Source organism: Nannobrachium achirus (genome assembly GCF_963921795.1).
Source record: "Nannobrachium achirus genome assembly, chromosome: 12".
In the NCBI taxonomy this organism is placed as follows: Eukaryota; Metazoa; Chordata; class Actinopteri; order Myctophiformes; family Myctophidae; genus Nannobrachium; species Nannobrachium achirus.
In genome coordinates this window covers 48044330-48058706 of record NC_137832.1, presented here as the reverse complement: position 1 = coordinate 48058706, position 14377 = coordinate 48044330, and the positions used below count along the sequence as shown (strand labels likewise).

The 14377-nt window shown below is 41.9% G+C and overlaps 2 protein-coding genes across 2 annotated transcripts; both read left to right on the top strand.

Moving 5' to 3' along the window:
- Window positions 1-546: 546 nt before the first annotated feature.
- On the top strand, window positions 547-7750 carry LOC308295850 (cyclin-G2-like; the record flags this gene model as incomplete). The annotated part of the gene is made up of 7 exons (XM_080738917.1): window positions 547-687; window positions 1528-1665; window positions 2264-2514; window positions 3509-3587; window positions 3685-3783; window positions 5300-5502; window positions 6314-7750. The coding sequence occupies 7 exons, from the start codon at window positions 547-549 to the stop codon at window positions 6414-6416; spliced, it is 1014 nt and encodes a 337-aa protein (XP_080595043.1). The 3' UTR covers window positions 6417-7750.
- A 1322-nt stretch (window positions 7751-9072) lies between these two features.
- Window positions 9073-12882, top strand: LOC308295846 (alpha-N-acetylneuraminate alpha-2,8-sialyltransferase ST8SIA3-like; the record flags this gene model as incomplete). Its single annotated transcript, XM_080738911.1, has 5 exons — window positions 9073-9230; window positions 10143-10265; window positions 11024-11371; window positions 11983-12192; window positions 12600-12882. 5 exons carry the CDS (start codon window positions 9073-9075, stop codon window positions 12880-12882), a joined length of 1122 nt encoding a protein of 373 aa, XP_080595037.1.
- Window positions 12883-14377: the final 1495 nt, after the last annotated feature.

The window sequence follows — 14377 nt, the reverse complement described above, 5'->3', positions numbered from 1 at the left end:
CCATTCAGTCCTGTTTCATTCAAGCTAACTCTGAAGCTACATTGCTAATTCAATCAGTCATCCCTGTGTACATATTTATTATGAGCAGCCCTATCTGTTGTTGTTGGGTGATTTGCAGATCATTATTTATGTTTCACCGTCAAGGTCACAACTGGTTGTAAAAACGTTCAATGTTTGGGTGTTGGTCGGATGACCTAGTTTGTAACCGCCGTGACCTACTTTCCCCACACTAATGTTTATGTCTATCTTCTTCATCTGTGATCATATGGCATATGGTTCAAACTAAATCACTTTCGATTGGTTTGATGCCTATATTTATTATTTTGGCATTAGGAGGTTTCACAAATCACAATGTTGCCAGCCAAATAGTTTTGGTGGGAGGTTAGGGTTATGTACGCCTGATATGTGACACCCAGGGGGCGTGGTTAAGCACCCGAGAGGCGTGGCTTAGGCTTTAGGAGGAGACAAGTCTTCTCCCCCTGTCTTGGGGAGAGTGAACCCATCACATACACGTTGAGCTGCACAAAAAAATAAAACCCATGAACCATGTTGTTTTTCAGGATGAGGGGCCATCATCAGAACATCGATGGCGTGCTCCTGAAGGAGCTGAAGTCAAACTGCGCTAAGGAGTCCAGGTTTCTTCCCAAGGAGACGGGCCTGAGGATCATGGAGTCCACAGCTGCAGAGGTATAACCCGCTGACCTACATTCTTCACGTTTCTTCACCATCTGTGGCAGTGGCCTTCAGCGTGCAATGAATGATGCTACTTTTAGTGCTGTGTTGCTAACAAGAGTTCATTTTCAGAATCACAGTGTGTTCACAGTTGTCCTCAACATGTATGATATTGCTGCAACTGCCACACATTTATTTGGGGCGATTTTATTGATTACTTATCTTTTTAATCGAGAGCTGTGGTTTTTCTGTTCAAAAACAATAACAAATCAACAACAACCAATCAATTAACCACATCAGTGTTATTTTTACACAACGGCGTCATGCTAAAATAGTGAAAATAGCAGATCTACAGTTGTCACAATTTCAGATTTTTTTTGTCTACTACTACTTATGATGTTCTAATGACAGGCCCAAACAAGGGATCGATTATGTATCGATTGTTTTATTAAATTATAAAAATCGATTCCGGTAGTTCAATTCACTGTCGCACCCCGTCATGTACAGTATGTGTAGGGATGGGACAGTAAGAAATGTCATGTCACGATTATTGTGACCAAAATAATTGTGATTTACGATATTATCGCGATAATCAAAATATGCCCAATACTCTTAAAAAAAGACTGTATCAAGCATGTTTACAGGTGTGTTTTACCAATTGTAGAGGGTTTAAGTGGATCAAAGGTGAATTGATCCCAGTGGGTGATGGAGGACAATTTCACGATATGTTAAAATCTCTGCGATACGATTATTGTGTTTTTTTATCATGATGAACGTTAATAACGATTATCATCCCATCCTTAATATGTGGTGCTGCCTTTAGTGCTGTGTAGCTAACACAGCGTTCATTTTCAGGATCACAGCGGCGTGTCTGTGAAATGCCGAGATGCCAAAGTGGAGGACCTGTGGGGGCTGTCCAGTTTCTTTGGTTACAGCACTCAGACCTTTGTTCAAGCAGTCAACCTGCTGGACAGATTCCTGGCCATCATGAAGGTGGGTTTTAATTTTCAACGAATTACATCACTGTTTCCCGAAAAGTTGGTCATGGACCAATTCTTTTGGGTCACGATCCCATTTTCTTTTCCTACATTAAAAGAATATATATATATATTTATTTTTTAAGTTTTATACATTTTAAAAACAAAATACAAACAAATGTCATTAATATTAAAAAAAACATATACAGGTAATTAATAAGTACTGCACCCTCTTACCTTTTTGAATCTTTTTTTGTGGTTATATTAATACCAACATTGTCTGCAGGAAGCCAGACCACTATGTACTTTTGTCCTAAGTCAAATACAATGTGGCACAATCTGACGTGTTGTATGCTTGTAGGTTTTAGCTGCAGGTTCGCTGTAGATTTTAGCTGGATGTTATTTTATTTTTGCTCAAAGTTCTTCTATTTTCGCTCAGAGTTCTTCTGTTTTTGCCTAGGGTTTGTGTGGCTAACTGCTTAATAAATATCCTGTAATCACACAACTCCAAAAACAAAACAACGCGGCACAGAGGCAGTGAGTGTCCTCACGTGCCACTGCCTCACGTCACGCCTTGACTCACTTGCCACTCTGGTGATAAATATCATTTGCAGGTCCAGCACAAACACTTGCCCTGCATTGGCGTCTGCTGCCTCAACATTGCGGCCAAGATGGTCGAGGACGAGTGCAACATCTCACCCACACACGAACTCATCCGCATCAGCCAAAGCAAGTTCACCGTTTCTGACCTCAGTCGCATGGAGAAGATCATCTCGGAGAAGCTTTGCCTGGAGCCCAAAGCCGTTACAGCCTTCACTTTCCTGCAGCTTTACCACTCAGCCATTGCATCCGCGTCTGTCGCAAGGTATAATGGGGTTCAACGTCTTTATTCCAATGATCAGTTATTCCCACAATATATAGTGTTATTACTGTGGCATCATCTCAGTTTGCATGGTGCTGGTCAAATAAGGTGCTTTTCAGTTGCATAGAACCGGCTCGACTTAACTTGACTGGCTTAATTTTCCACCGCAGATAGGAACCATCTCAATGTAGCTGTCCAACTCTCTGCACAGGATCAGAGGCGGCCTAAAACATCTGGGGGCTCGTATCAAGCGCTAATGTGCAATGCCCGATGGGGGAATATTTTTAGAACAGGCTATGTGCACTTTTCACCATGGCAGCTAAAGATAGAAAACATAAAGAGCTTAAATAATTCCTTCAAATTAAGTTGACATAAAAAATATTATTTTGCACATGTAGGGTCATTGATCTCTTTGTTTCTTGAGTCATGACAACATGTTCACTCATCACCAGGTCGAATCTGCAGGCAGCTCTGTCAGACCAAGAAGGTTCCCATTATTTGGTTCATCTAGGGTGGAATTATGACTAAAAAAAAGCAAGGTTTCATTTGGCAAGATAACCGACTATGGCAATTAAAAGTTTTACATTTGGCGTTTACATTTGAAATGGGTGAAACATAGCGATCTTTGCATAGATAGGAGAGTTCTAAACAATGACAAAGTTAATGCTAATTCTGTCTGGGAACATACATGGTGAGCTCACGAGTCACAACGCATCCCTATATGACCCATGTGCATACATACAGGTTATTTTAGCTATTATTCGACGTCTTATGTTGAAGCATAATATGGCATAAGTGCTTTTCAGTATTCGGTAGTCTGCAGTTTTCACATCACTGTTTGGTGTCACCTTAGCTCGATTGGAAGCTCGATGGAGGGGCGGGAGAGTATAATAGTCATGTCGGATTGAGCCTGTTCTATGCAATGGATAAGTGTAATAAATGTGTTTTTGGAGACAAATACTGGCGGATCACATGAGGATTCCCTCTATATTTTAAGGGAGGACATCCCAAGCTTTGGGAGACTGGAAGCCCAGCTCAAAGCCTGCTTATGTCGACTTGCTTTCTCTAAGGCAAAAGTAAGGATTGTTCTCGGGTGACAATTTCACACATCATGGCAAAGTGGTGTTGAAGTGCCAGGTCTAATTATGTCTTATGTTTTGCTTTGTCTCAAAGCCATCGGTGCTGGCACTGTCCCTCATTGCTCAGGAGTTTGAAGCCCTTCAGTCCATCGCCATGTTGAAGATTGTACAGCTGCTCCAAAGACACCTAAAGGTATGATGCTCATATTACGTTGAGATTTGACACAACTCAGGCCCGGATTGGACGCTCTGGTACTTCTGGCAGTTGCCAGAAGGGCTGGGCAGTCTGGGGCTGCAGCAGATCCAAAACAAAAATAAAAAGTTAATAAGAAAAGACATGGTTCATTTCAGTTTTGTTTATTTCCAGCTCTTTTGGACAACAAAATGCATAATTATACGATGTGCATTAGTGCAATTTGAGCAAGAAAAGGAAAGTCCAAGGCACAAGTTTTCAAGACCATTTGACATAGCAAAGTGTCCAAGATGCTGGAAAAGGGGACAGAAGCATTATGCTTATCGAGCCCTACCCCTGGCTCAGTTAGCAAACAATAAATACGATTTTAATAAATTGTATTGAGAGTCAAGATAGCAAAGAGCTATACGGGGCACGAGTGTCACTGTGGAATGGGCGGCGCAGGTCTCACTGAAAGTATAACAATAATATTATAATACTATCTTAAAATAATATTGTGTTATTGTGAAGACCACAAATTCCAGTCTGTGCCTGACACAACTTGTTCCTGAGATCTCATCAGTTCTGTTGACAGACACGGTGAACAAAGTGTGTGCTATCACTCTCCATTAATGAATTGCTGTCTGTTGTGTTTGTAGTCCCTCAGATATAGATAGAGGTTTGTACTGCCTAAAAAACTATCCGTGGTACTTGGTCCATGGCAGGCAGAAATAAAGCTATAAATCAAGAGTGCACCTGGAGATTCTGACTACAAACAATGTTTGCATTGCTGTGTCTCCGCAGTGATGTTTGGCTTGTTGGAAAATCAAGAACTGCCAAAAACACGTCGGCAAGGCAATGCGTTTGTTTGTGCCACAATAATTTTGCCAAACGTAGTTTACACAAGGAGTATCCTGTCAGCTTTAGCTTTCTCACAGTTCCAGCATTTGTGTCACATCTTACTTAACTTTCTACTCTGAATAACAACATGAATGAGATTATGTAACAATATCATTGAATAGAGGGAACAACATAATTATTTAAAGAATTCCGAACAAGTGCTTTTTTTTACCGTAATCTGATGTTATTCCATCCATTAACCAGGTGTGTTTAAAAAAAGAATTCTAGCACATGTTAGCTCTGACCGGAGGTGGTGGGATCTAGCGGCCGTTCGCCTTTTTACATCCATCTCTGCCATTATGAAGGAGAGATGTGAACAAGAAAAAGGAATTGTCGAGTGTTACAAATAAGCAATTTAGCGTAAAAACTCACCACTTGTGGTCAGAGCTGACGAGAACTTGAGATGAAAAAAAAATAATAATAAAAAACTGTACCGATCGTTCTGGGATATCATAACATCAGATTAACATAATAAAACGGCTAGTCCGGAATTCTCCGCCAAGTCAGTGTTTCCCAACTGTGGGTGCCCAAAGATCACAAAGGCCATGTCTGTTTGGAGGTAGACCCACATTTGACTCCAACCACTGTTTTAATTGGTCATCGGTCACCCAAGATGCCCTCCTGTTCTTCTTCACAGATCAATGACGGAGAACTTCTCCACTGGCGAGAACGTGTGGCTGAGTGCATGACCAAGTACTGCTCGAGTGAATGCAACAAGCCAGACAACAAGAAGCTGGTTTGGATCGTGTCCAGGCGAACGGCGCAGAACCTGCAGGCCAATCATTTCAGCGTGCCCGGTCTGCCAACCATTCCAGAGGGGAGTTGGGACGAGACAGAGAGGTAAATGAAAGGCCTGGTGCCAGCCTGTTCCTCCAAACTGCACTTCCTCTGATTAGATGCACCGCGACAATGAAACACTGACAAAAGACCCGTTGCTGAGTGTACAGCACCACCGCATCCTTTTGATTTGAGTGTGCACCCGCATGGCTCGTTTCAAATTCAACTGTTGACAGTTGTATAGAGCACCAAAGTCTGACATCACTGCCGCTAGAGGGCGCTATTGCTCATTTCCCCTGGGTCACAGAGTTCAAATCTTAGATTGGTCATGTAAGAACTGTAAGAACCAGAAATAAACAAATCACGCCGGGTTTTTACTCATATGCATATGAAGCGTCTACTGGAAAAGTACTCATTTACCAAAAAAGAAAAGAAAATCTCCAAACAAAGACTCTCAATATAACTCAATAAATGACACAGAGTCACATAGCTGACAAAATCACCAGGGTGGTTTGTTTATGTTTGGAACACTTACAGGTATGACGCAATCTAAGATTTGCCTATGAGGATTCCAATACAAAAAAACAACGCAGTGACCCAGAGTTAGTCAATGAACATGAATGGTATTTTTAGCCCCATGTATACTTCATGTACATCAGCGTTTCGCTATAGTAGCTGATCTATAAACTCACAATGCGCCAACATGTTGTGAGCTTTGTCCTCAATGTTTTCCTTTTGTGTCTGTGTGCCTGTATGTATGGACAATATTGGAGCATTTTTATGTTCCATATTTTGAACTATAATGGTATGCCCAAAACGGGGATGTCTAGGTTGAAAATGCTTGACAATCTCATCCTGTGTGTCTTTTCTGTAGCGAGGACTCGTGCGAAGACATGAGCTGTGAGGAGGACAGCCTGTGTGGATCCCCAGGCAGCGACGGTGAAGGTTCCTTTTTCCCCTCCTCCTTCCATAAATAACGGCACACAGTGACGCCCTGCGTCAGAACGTTGATTCTGTTTCTCACCATACTGTACTAAATAGTGGGGTCCGGGTCATCAAGTGCCTCAATCACATGAACGCTAGCAATCCCAACTCATGGTGGGCATGTTAAAAATAGACAAACATTCTGTGAAAATAGCCAATCTAACAAGCTCACAATGCTTTGTGAGCTTGTATATTGTCTAATTTCAGCAAAGAGATTTGGTGTAGAGGGGGGGAAAAGGAGGAGACCGAGTATAGACCCCTGGTGGACCCCGATCAACAAAGTATATGAAGTTACTGGTTCATGTTTTTTTTTATTATTATTTTGTATACTTTATTACACTCATGCAGAATTGAATATTGCAATATCCAGGCAGCTTGATGGCAGTACATCTGAATGTCATTTTGTTTTTTATATGAAATGTTGTGTGTGTCAATCCGTGTCCAAGCATGACACATTCCAGGAAACGTACAAAAGGCACAAACTCTCTGGATGTGACTCATGATGCTCACTAGCTGTTGAATACTTGAAACAGTACTAGCAGCACAATTTATACAGTAAAATCCTCAGTGTATTTCAACTTATGAGAGTGTAACGGACGGTGCCCATTTTTATCACTCTCAATGGTTCAATTATCCATCCATCTTCTAGGATAAGCAGGCTCTTCCAGATGACTGAGCTGCTTAACTTTCTTCCTTAAAGGGCTTTTCAGACGGGGAGCGACACAATGCCTGCGTTCTCACTTAGATCAGCGAGGTCACACACTGCGCTACTCGTATGAATAAACACACTTTAATGTGTTGCATAGAAGAAAGCCCAGCACATTGTTACTTTTGTCCCGAGCGGGCGTGTGCATGAGAAGAGCACAAACGTGTCCGTTTCACGGGAGTCCACACGCTTGTCGCTCCGCCTGTCAGATTGCCCGTTCCTCCCTACCTGACCGCTCGCCTCTCTCTCTCTGTGAAAATTAATTACACGGCATGTCAATCCTGTGTGAAAAACCCTTAAGGGATTTGCCAGCCTGCACCCTCCTGAGAAAACGAGTTAAATTAACACCAAGGATTTTGCTGTGAACTGTCTTTTTTTTTTTTTTATTATTCCAGTTTTTGATACCCAAGACAATATGCATTGTTCAAACTTGTTAATGCCACACACATTTTATGTGACATATGTGAGATTGTATTAAAACCCAGAAGGGTTGCATGGAGATTTTTGATATTGAAAGGGAGATGTTTGTGTTGACTTTAACTGTAAAAAGAAAAAATATTTAAAAAAATGTACATAATATGTAAAAGAAAAACTTATGAAAAACATGTTTTGTCTATACTAGTACCCTATGTATTGTGTATTGTTTATCAATAGTGGTACATGATGAAATGTGGGGTAACATTATCTCCCCAAATAAAAATACATTTTTATAATTATGTTTAGTCAACTGATCTCTTTTGTACAGTGGTGGGAATAGCCTACTCGTACGACTACAGTATAGATTTCAAATCTTCAGTATTACCATTATTTTTTCAAATCTTCAGTATTACCATTAGAATATACAAGAGTAAAAGCAATGATACAGAATGGCTATAGTGTATATAAATATTATAAAATGCAATTAGAAGGAACCCCTATATGCTCATCATTATGTGATTTGCTTTCCAGTCCAGGTAACAGCAGAGCGACCAATAAACCTTGATAAGCAGCTAATCAAATAGGGTGTGTGGCATTATCTAAAATGTAACACCCATTATAAATTAATATTGTGATCAAATTCTTTAAAAAGACTTATAGCTGCAGCAGTGAGCTGGAACAGTGAGCTGTGTTGTGTACTAGCCCATGTATATAATCTGCTTGTAGTTCTAAACTTGAATGGAATACAAAGTAAACTACAAAAATCTGCCCTTGGCTATAGGCCAGGGTTGCATGTCCCTTGCCACCAGTGCTTTGATAACTCACTCATCATTTACTACATTGTGCTCTCAGTGAGTTCAGTTGCATGCTGCTGAACATTCATGAATAATAATCGTGATTGGCTGAGATGTGCTTTAATAATGGTTTGCAAACCCGTTCAGTTTTGATTAGATGATCTGCACCCTTTCTTGCAGACCGTTGAATAGCCTGTTGGCAGGGGAGCCTACGCACGCACACACACGCACACACACACACACACACACACACGCGCGCACATACGTGCGCGTCAGGGGGGCGGTCTGTATGCTACAGTCTGCTGGCATGATGATGTGTTGACGGGCATTTCTTCAAAACCATCTCCTTGATTAAACCTCCTACTCCAGTTTGCCGAGAGGGAGAGAAGACTTGCAGTCAGTCAGTCAGTCAGTGAGGGAGGGGATGGGCACAGGAATGCCTGCTTGGAAGGAACCGCATCAGCAGCAGCACCGCTACGCGACCACCATCCCTCCATCCCAACCCAATCGCAGCTCTGCACAGGCACCTGCTGCCGTCCATTTTACGCCATCATCGATCCGCACAACATGAAATCTGCGATCACCACCAGCAGCATCATCTTTTGTAAACAACCAGACAGACGTCGCTGCATGCTCACACCGTCCCCTGGGCAATGAAAATATAGGCGCCGCGCGTGTGTGTGTGCGTGTGTAGGCTTTGGCTACAGGGGGAATGAAAACGCTCCGATCAACATGGTCCGTATAGCGAACGCCTTGGGGCTGGTTATTCTGAGCGTCGCTCTGCTCATCCTGTCTTTAATTAGTTATGTGTCGTTAAAAAAGGACAGCGTCTTCTCATCCAACAAATATGACATGGGAGGTCCGAGAATTATGTTCCATGCGGGATTTCGGTGAGTAATTGTCTGGAATTGTTGTGTTGGTTGTGTTGTAGAGCCTATATGGGGGAGGCCCATATTTCATAAAACGTGCACCCCACATTTCTTGTGCACGCTGCTGCTGCAGCAGCAGCCAGGCCAGGGGTCTGTCTGTCTGTCTGTCTGTCTGTCTGGCCTTGTGTGTGTGTTGTAATCTATCAAAGTCTCAAGCCTGAAATTAAATATATACAGGCACGCGTCAAAAATAACTCTGGTTGGTTCAGTTTTGGGGCTTACGTGTTGAATAGACTGCCTTGCCTTGAGTCAGCGGTTATTGCGTAATACAAGCTTCTTTGAGAAGCTTTCAATCAAATAGAAGAGCTGTCCATGGTGCTACTGCTGTGTGTGCGTCTATGGCTGCACAGTCGTGACCTAAATTTTACTCTAATAGTATCATCGTCAGTGATATAAAGTAACTAAGTACATTCAATTTACTCAATTACTCTCTAGGCTACTTGAATTTTCTACTCCACTACATCTCAGAGGTAAATGTAGGCCTACCTTTTTCTCAACTGCAAACATTTTACAGATATAGATAGGCCTACTAGTTAATATGCAGATTTAGACTATTAATACAAAATAAAATACACATTAGCTAATACTAGGTTAAGCCTTCAGGAAGTCAGTACATAAAGTAATTCAGTGAAATGATGCATACATACATGAATGTATTACAATCCATTAATGTTATTGTGAAATAGGCTATTCTGGATAATGAGTCATTTTATGTTTGGTACTACAGGCCACAGGGTATATGTTTTGATGCCAATTAAGTAACATTTTCAATACAGACCTAACAGGGTATTTCTAAATTGTGGTATTGCTCTTATTTTCCACCATTGATCGATAGTTATTGAATGTGATCTCATGAGATATTGTCATTCTCAGGTCTCAGTTCGCCATGAATTTTCTGGACCCATCCTTCATTCCATTAACCAATGCCCTAAATGAAGAACTGTCAGGGAAGCCGTCGAGATGGAAGTTCAACAGAACAGCTTTTTATCAGCAAAGGTAATTCTCCCGTTGGCATCTTCTTCCATTTTCCCCCATCCGTTTACAGTCTTAAAACATTTGTAACACAGAGTGCATGGTTGCCTAACCTGTGGTCTGCGTCCCCTTTGGGTGTAATGCCAAAGATTACAGGGGGCCATATCTTTTTGGAGGTAGTTAAAGAGGTGATGCCATAGTTTTGTACCTTTTCTGTTTTGTAGGTGTATATGGAGTTAAGGGAGAGTATTTTTTTGCATGTCTTTCAGTCCGAGTATCAAAAAAGCAACTGGGTTAAGCACTGTTGGTCCAACCAGTTTAACATTCACCAGGTTAGCATTCACCAGCGTCGGGAGGTTAGCATTTCACCAGGTTAGCATTCACCAGCGTTAGCTTTACTGAGGTTAGGGTTAGAGGTTTGTACCTCCAGACTTTCGTCACCTCCGCGCGCAGCCAATCACAAGCTTCCGCTGCCTTAACCCAGTTGCTTTTTTCATACACTTGGACTGAACGACCTGCAAGAAACACTCTCCCATGGAGTTAACATTACTCTAATAGACCCCCAGGTATGGTTATGATATGCCGTGTGAGCTTGTAGATCAGCTTATTTTGTTATCTTTCATACAAGTATAGGACTTCAGTGGTTTAAATATGTGGGGGCACCAAGGAGGGGGGGGGGGGCTTCAAGGAAAAAAGGTTGGGAACCATTGCCTGATTATAAGTCCATTGCGGAGATGATTTTCTGCAGCACATCATCCTGTGTGTTGCCCTGTCTTTCTCAGGAAGGAAATCTTCAACTACATCAACATTGCCAAAAACTTCTCTCTCACCAAGAACGCTGTGCGCGTAGGCCAGCTGATGCACTTCGACTACTCCAGCCACAAGTACGTCTTCTCCATCAGCAACAACTTCAAGTCCCTGCTGCCGGACACGTCGCCCATCCTCAACAAGCACTACAACGTGTGCGCCGTGGTGGGCAACAGCGGCATCCTCACCGGCAGCCACTGCGGCCAGGAGATCGACCAGGCCGACTTTGTCTTCCGCTGTAACTTTGCCCCGACGGAGATCTACCACAAGGACGTGGGCAGGAAGACCAACATGACCACCTTCAACCCCAGCATCCTGGAGAGGTAATAGCTACTGCAACAACCTGCTTTCTAGCCATGCTCTGAGGAAGATACACGCAGGTGGAAATCAGCTGCCGTTATTATTTTAATGTAACTTTATGCCCTAAATAACCCCTGTGGTTCTCAACCATTTTGTGAGCAAAAAAAGTACTTTTGACCTATCCCTTTAAAGCCAGATTTATACTTGGTTGCACGAGGTGCACCAAAAAAGGGACAATCTACAATCTCACAATATGTCAGTCACACCACACACAACACATTGTGAGCTTATAGATCAGCTCTTTTCGGTAAGCGACACAGCGCGCAACTAAGTATATCAAGTCATTAACAGTCAATTATTTTTATTTTTTTCCCCCTACTCAATTCTTTTCTATTTTGTTTTGATGGACTTGAAATCATTATTAAACACATTAATAAATTCAACAAAGATACAATATATATTTTTAAACATCTTCCCATGTATTTATGCCATGGACCATCGTGGACCGCTGGTTGAGAAACAGAGGTCTACAAGATTGACGTGGGGAGTCCTGTGTGAATGCACACTGGACTCACAAAGTCCAATGTGAGCTTACTACCTCTTTACCTTCTTTAATCCTAATCATTTGTTTTAGGTACTACAATAACCTGCTGACAATCCAGGACAGGAACAACTTTTTCCTCAACCTGAAGAAGTTGGAGGGAGCCATCCTGTGGATCCCTGCCTTCTTCCTGCACACCTCGGCCACCGTGACCAGGACGCTGGTGGACTTCTTTGTGGAGCACAAGGGGCAGCTGAAGATCGAGTTGGCCTGGCCAGGCAACATCATGCAGGATGTAAACAAGTACGTATGAGCAGTGGTATAGTAACTAAGTACATTTACTTAAGTACTGTACTTAAGTACAGTTTTCAGGTATTTGTACTTTACTTGAGTATTTCCAGTTTTTAGTACTTTTACTTCTTGTAGATCTGCTATTTTCGGCTAATGTTCTCCTCAGAATAGGGATGCTAGGGTTCAACTGGTTAATGTAAAAACAAAGTTCTTATCGCACAAATGAATATAATAAAGAATATATAGCTTTAACCTTTTAACAGAAACTCTAAAATGTAATCTTCATTTCAAAAACATCTGCTTTTAGAAGGGTCCATTTACATGTTCCTGGGGGCACAACCCACCATTAAGTCATTTATTTTACGCTGTCACGCACGAGTCGGTATCTGATCTGTGAATCGTTTCCATTTCGGACACAGGTACTGGAAAACGAAAAACCTGTCTCCCAAGCGGCTCAGCACCGGGATCCTGATGTACACTCTGGCGTCCGCCATGTGCGAGGAGATCCACCTGTACGGCTTCTGGCCCTTTGGCTGGGACCCCAACACCGGCAAGGAGCTGCCCTACCACTACTACGACAAGAAAGGAACCAAGTTCACCACCAAGTGGCAGGAGACCCACCAGCTGCCCAGTGAGTTCAAACTGCTCTACCAGATGCATGGGGACGGCGTGACCAAACTCAGCCTGTCACACTGCGCTTAGGGAGGCAGCGGCGGCCATCAGACTGACAACTCCAGAGACCATGACCCAGATAACATAGCATTCGCTCATGCTTTTCCTTTGTGACGCAGACACGCCAGTGCATGACCAGCATTAAAGGTATTTCACGGCACCCACATTCTACAAGCGCACGCTCATGTTACTCATGACACATCCCTGCTCTCAGGCCCGGTGAGCGTGGTTATTCACACCAAGGCCCGATTTATACTGTACCCGTGGTTGCATTACGGATGTCGCGCACCGGAAAAAAGTCTATTTTCCGGTGTGCAACCAAGTATAAATCAGGCTTACAGAGATGCAGTCGGCGTAATGTGAATTATAACCACAGCTGCATTTGTTACTCCTTTGGCAAAGATGAATTGAATACTGACAGTTCTCCTTGATGTTCACTTGCGTCCCGTCTCTATCTCTCTCTCTTGCATGGCTGCTCTGGCAAAATTACCGTTATTCAAACAAGTGTCGTTTATTCCAGTCGGGGTCCACAAGGGACTCATTTGAGTCAAGGCACTCACTCCCCCAACTGTTTTGAAAGAGAACTTGGTATTGATTAAGGCATAATGCTATCATAATGCCCTTTTCCGAGGCTGTTCTGATTCTTTAAACTTTGATCACTGCCTAATCTCAGGGAGGGAGATCGATCAGTGTTTTTTGCTAATCAAATTCGAGGCCTCTGCAGGTGCCACACAGGTGTAAATGCTATTTACCAGTCCTTTCTGTTCTGGAGGTGACAGACAGTGGGAATGGGTCTGAAAGTTGTTTGTTTACAATATTGTCACAATATACCCCATAAGTGTATGCCTTTTATTGTCCTGAGACAATATGACTGTCCAAAACACAATTTTTTGGTGGAATTCTTTAAATCTTGGAATGAGAATGAACATTCCAGCTGTAAGCCATAGGCTAACACTATTTAGGAGTCAGAACTGGGTTATAATATAATATAATATAATATAATATAATATAATGTATAATATTATTATAAGACAACCTTTACAAGAATTATCAGGAAATACATTTTACCTATATTTTGGGGGTCTCCCAACTGCATTGAAAAACAAACTAGGATATAATTATGTCTAATATTAATCTCATATTTTGCCACTGTTAGATTCTTATCGAACTCGAACAAATTCTCAAGCTGAATTTAAATTCATTAGCAGCCACGTTTTTGTTGTTTTCTGTTTTGTTTCAGGTTTTCTTTTGCAAAGGGAAAGGTTATAAATCTTTGAAAGAACCATATTACTTCCAATATTTGTGACATAAAACAGAGAAATAAGATGTTTGAAGACTCCTTTCAACTTGTTTAACAAGCATGATACAATATTTGAACTTGCATGTGAGAGGCACTATGAAATGTTTAAGGCTAGTTTTGTACAACCTTTTGAGGGTAAAAAAATAATATATATATATATATATATATTTATTTGCTATCGTTTATATATGGGATGGTATATTCATTAGAATATTACCAATGACT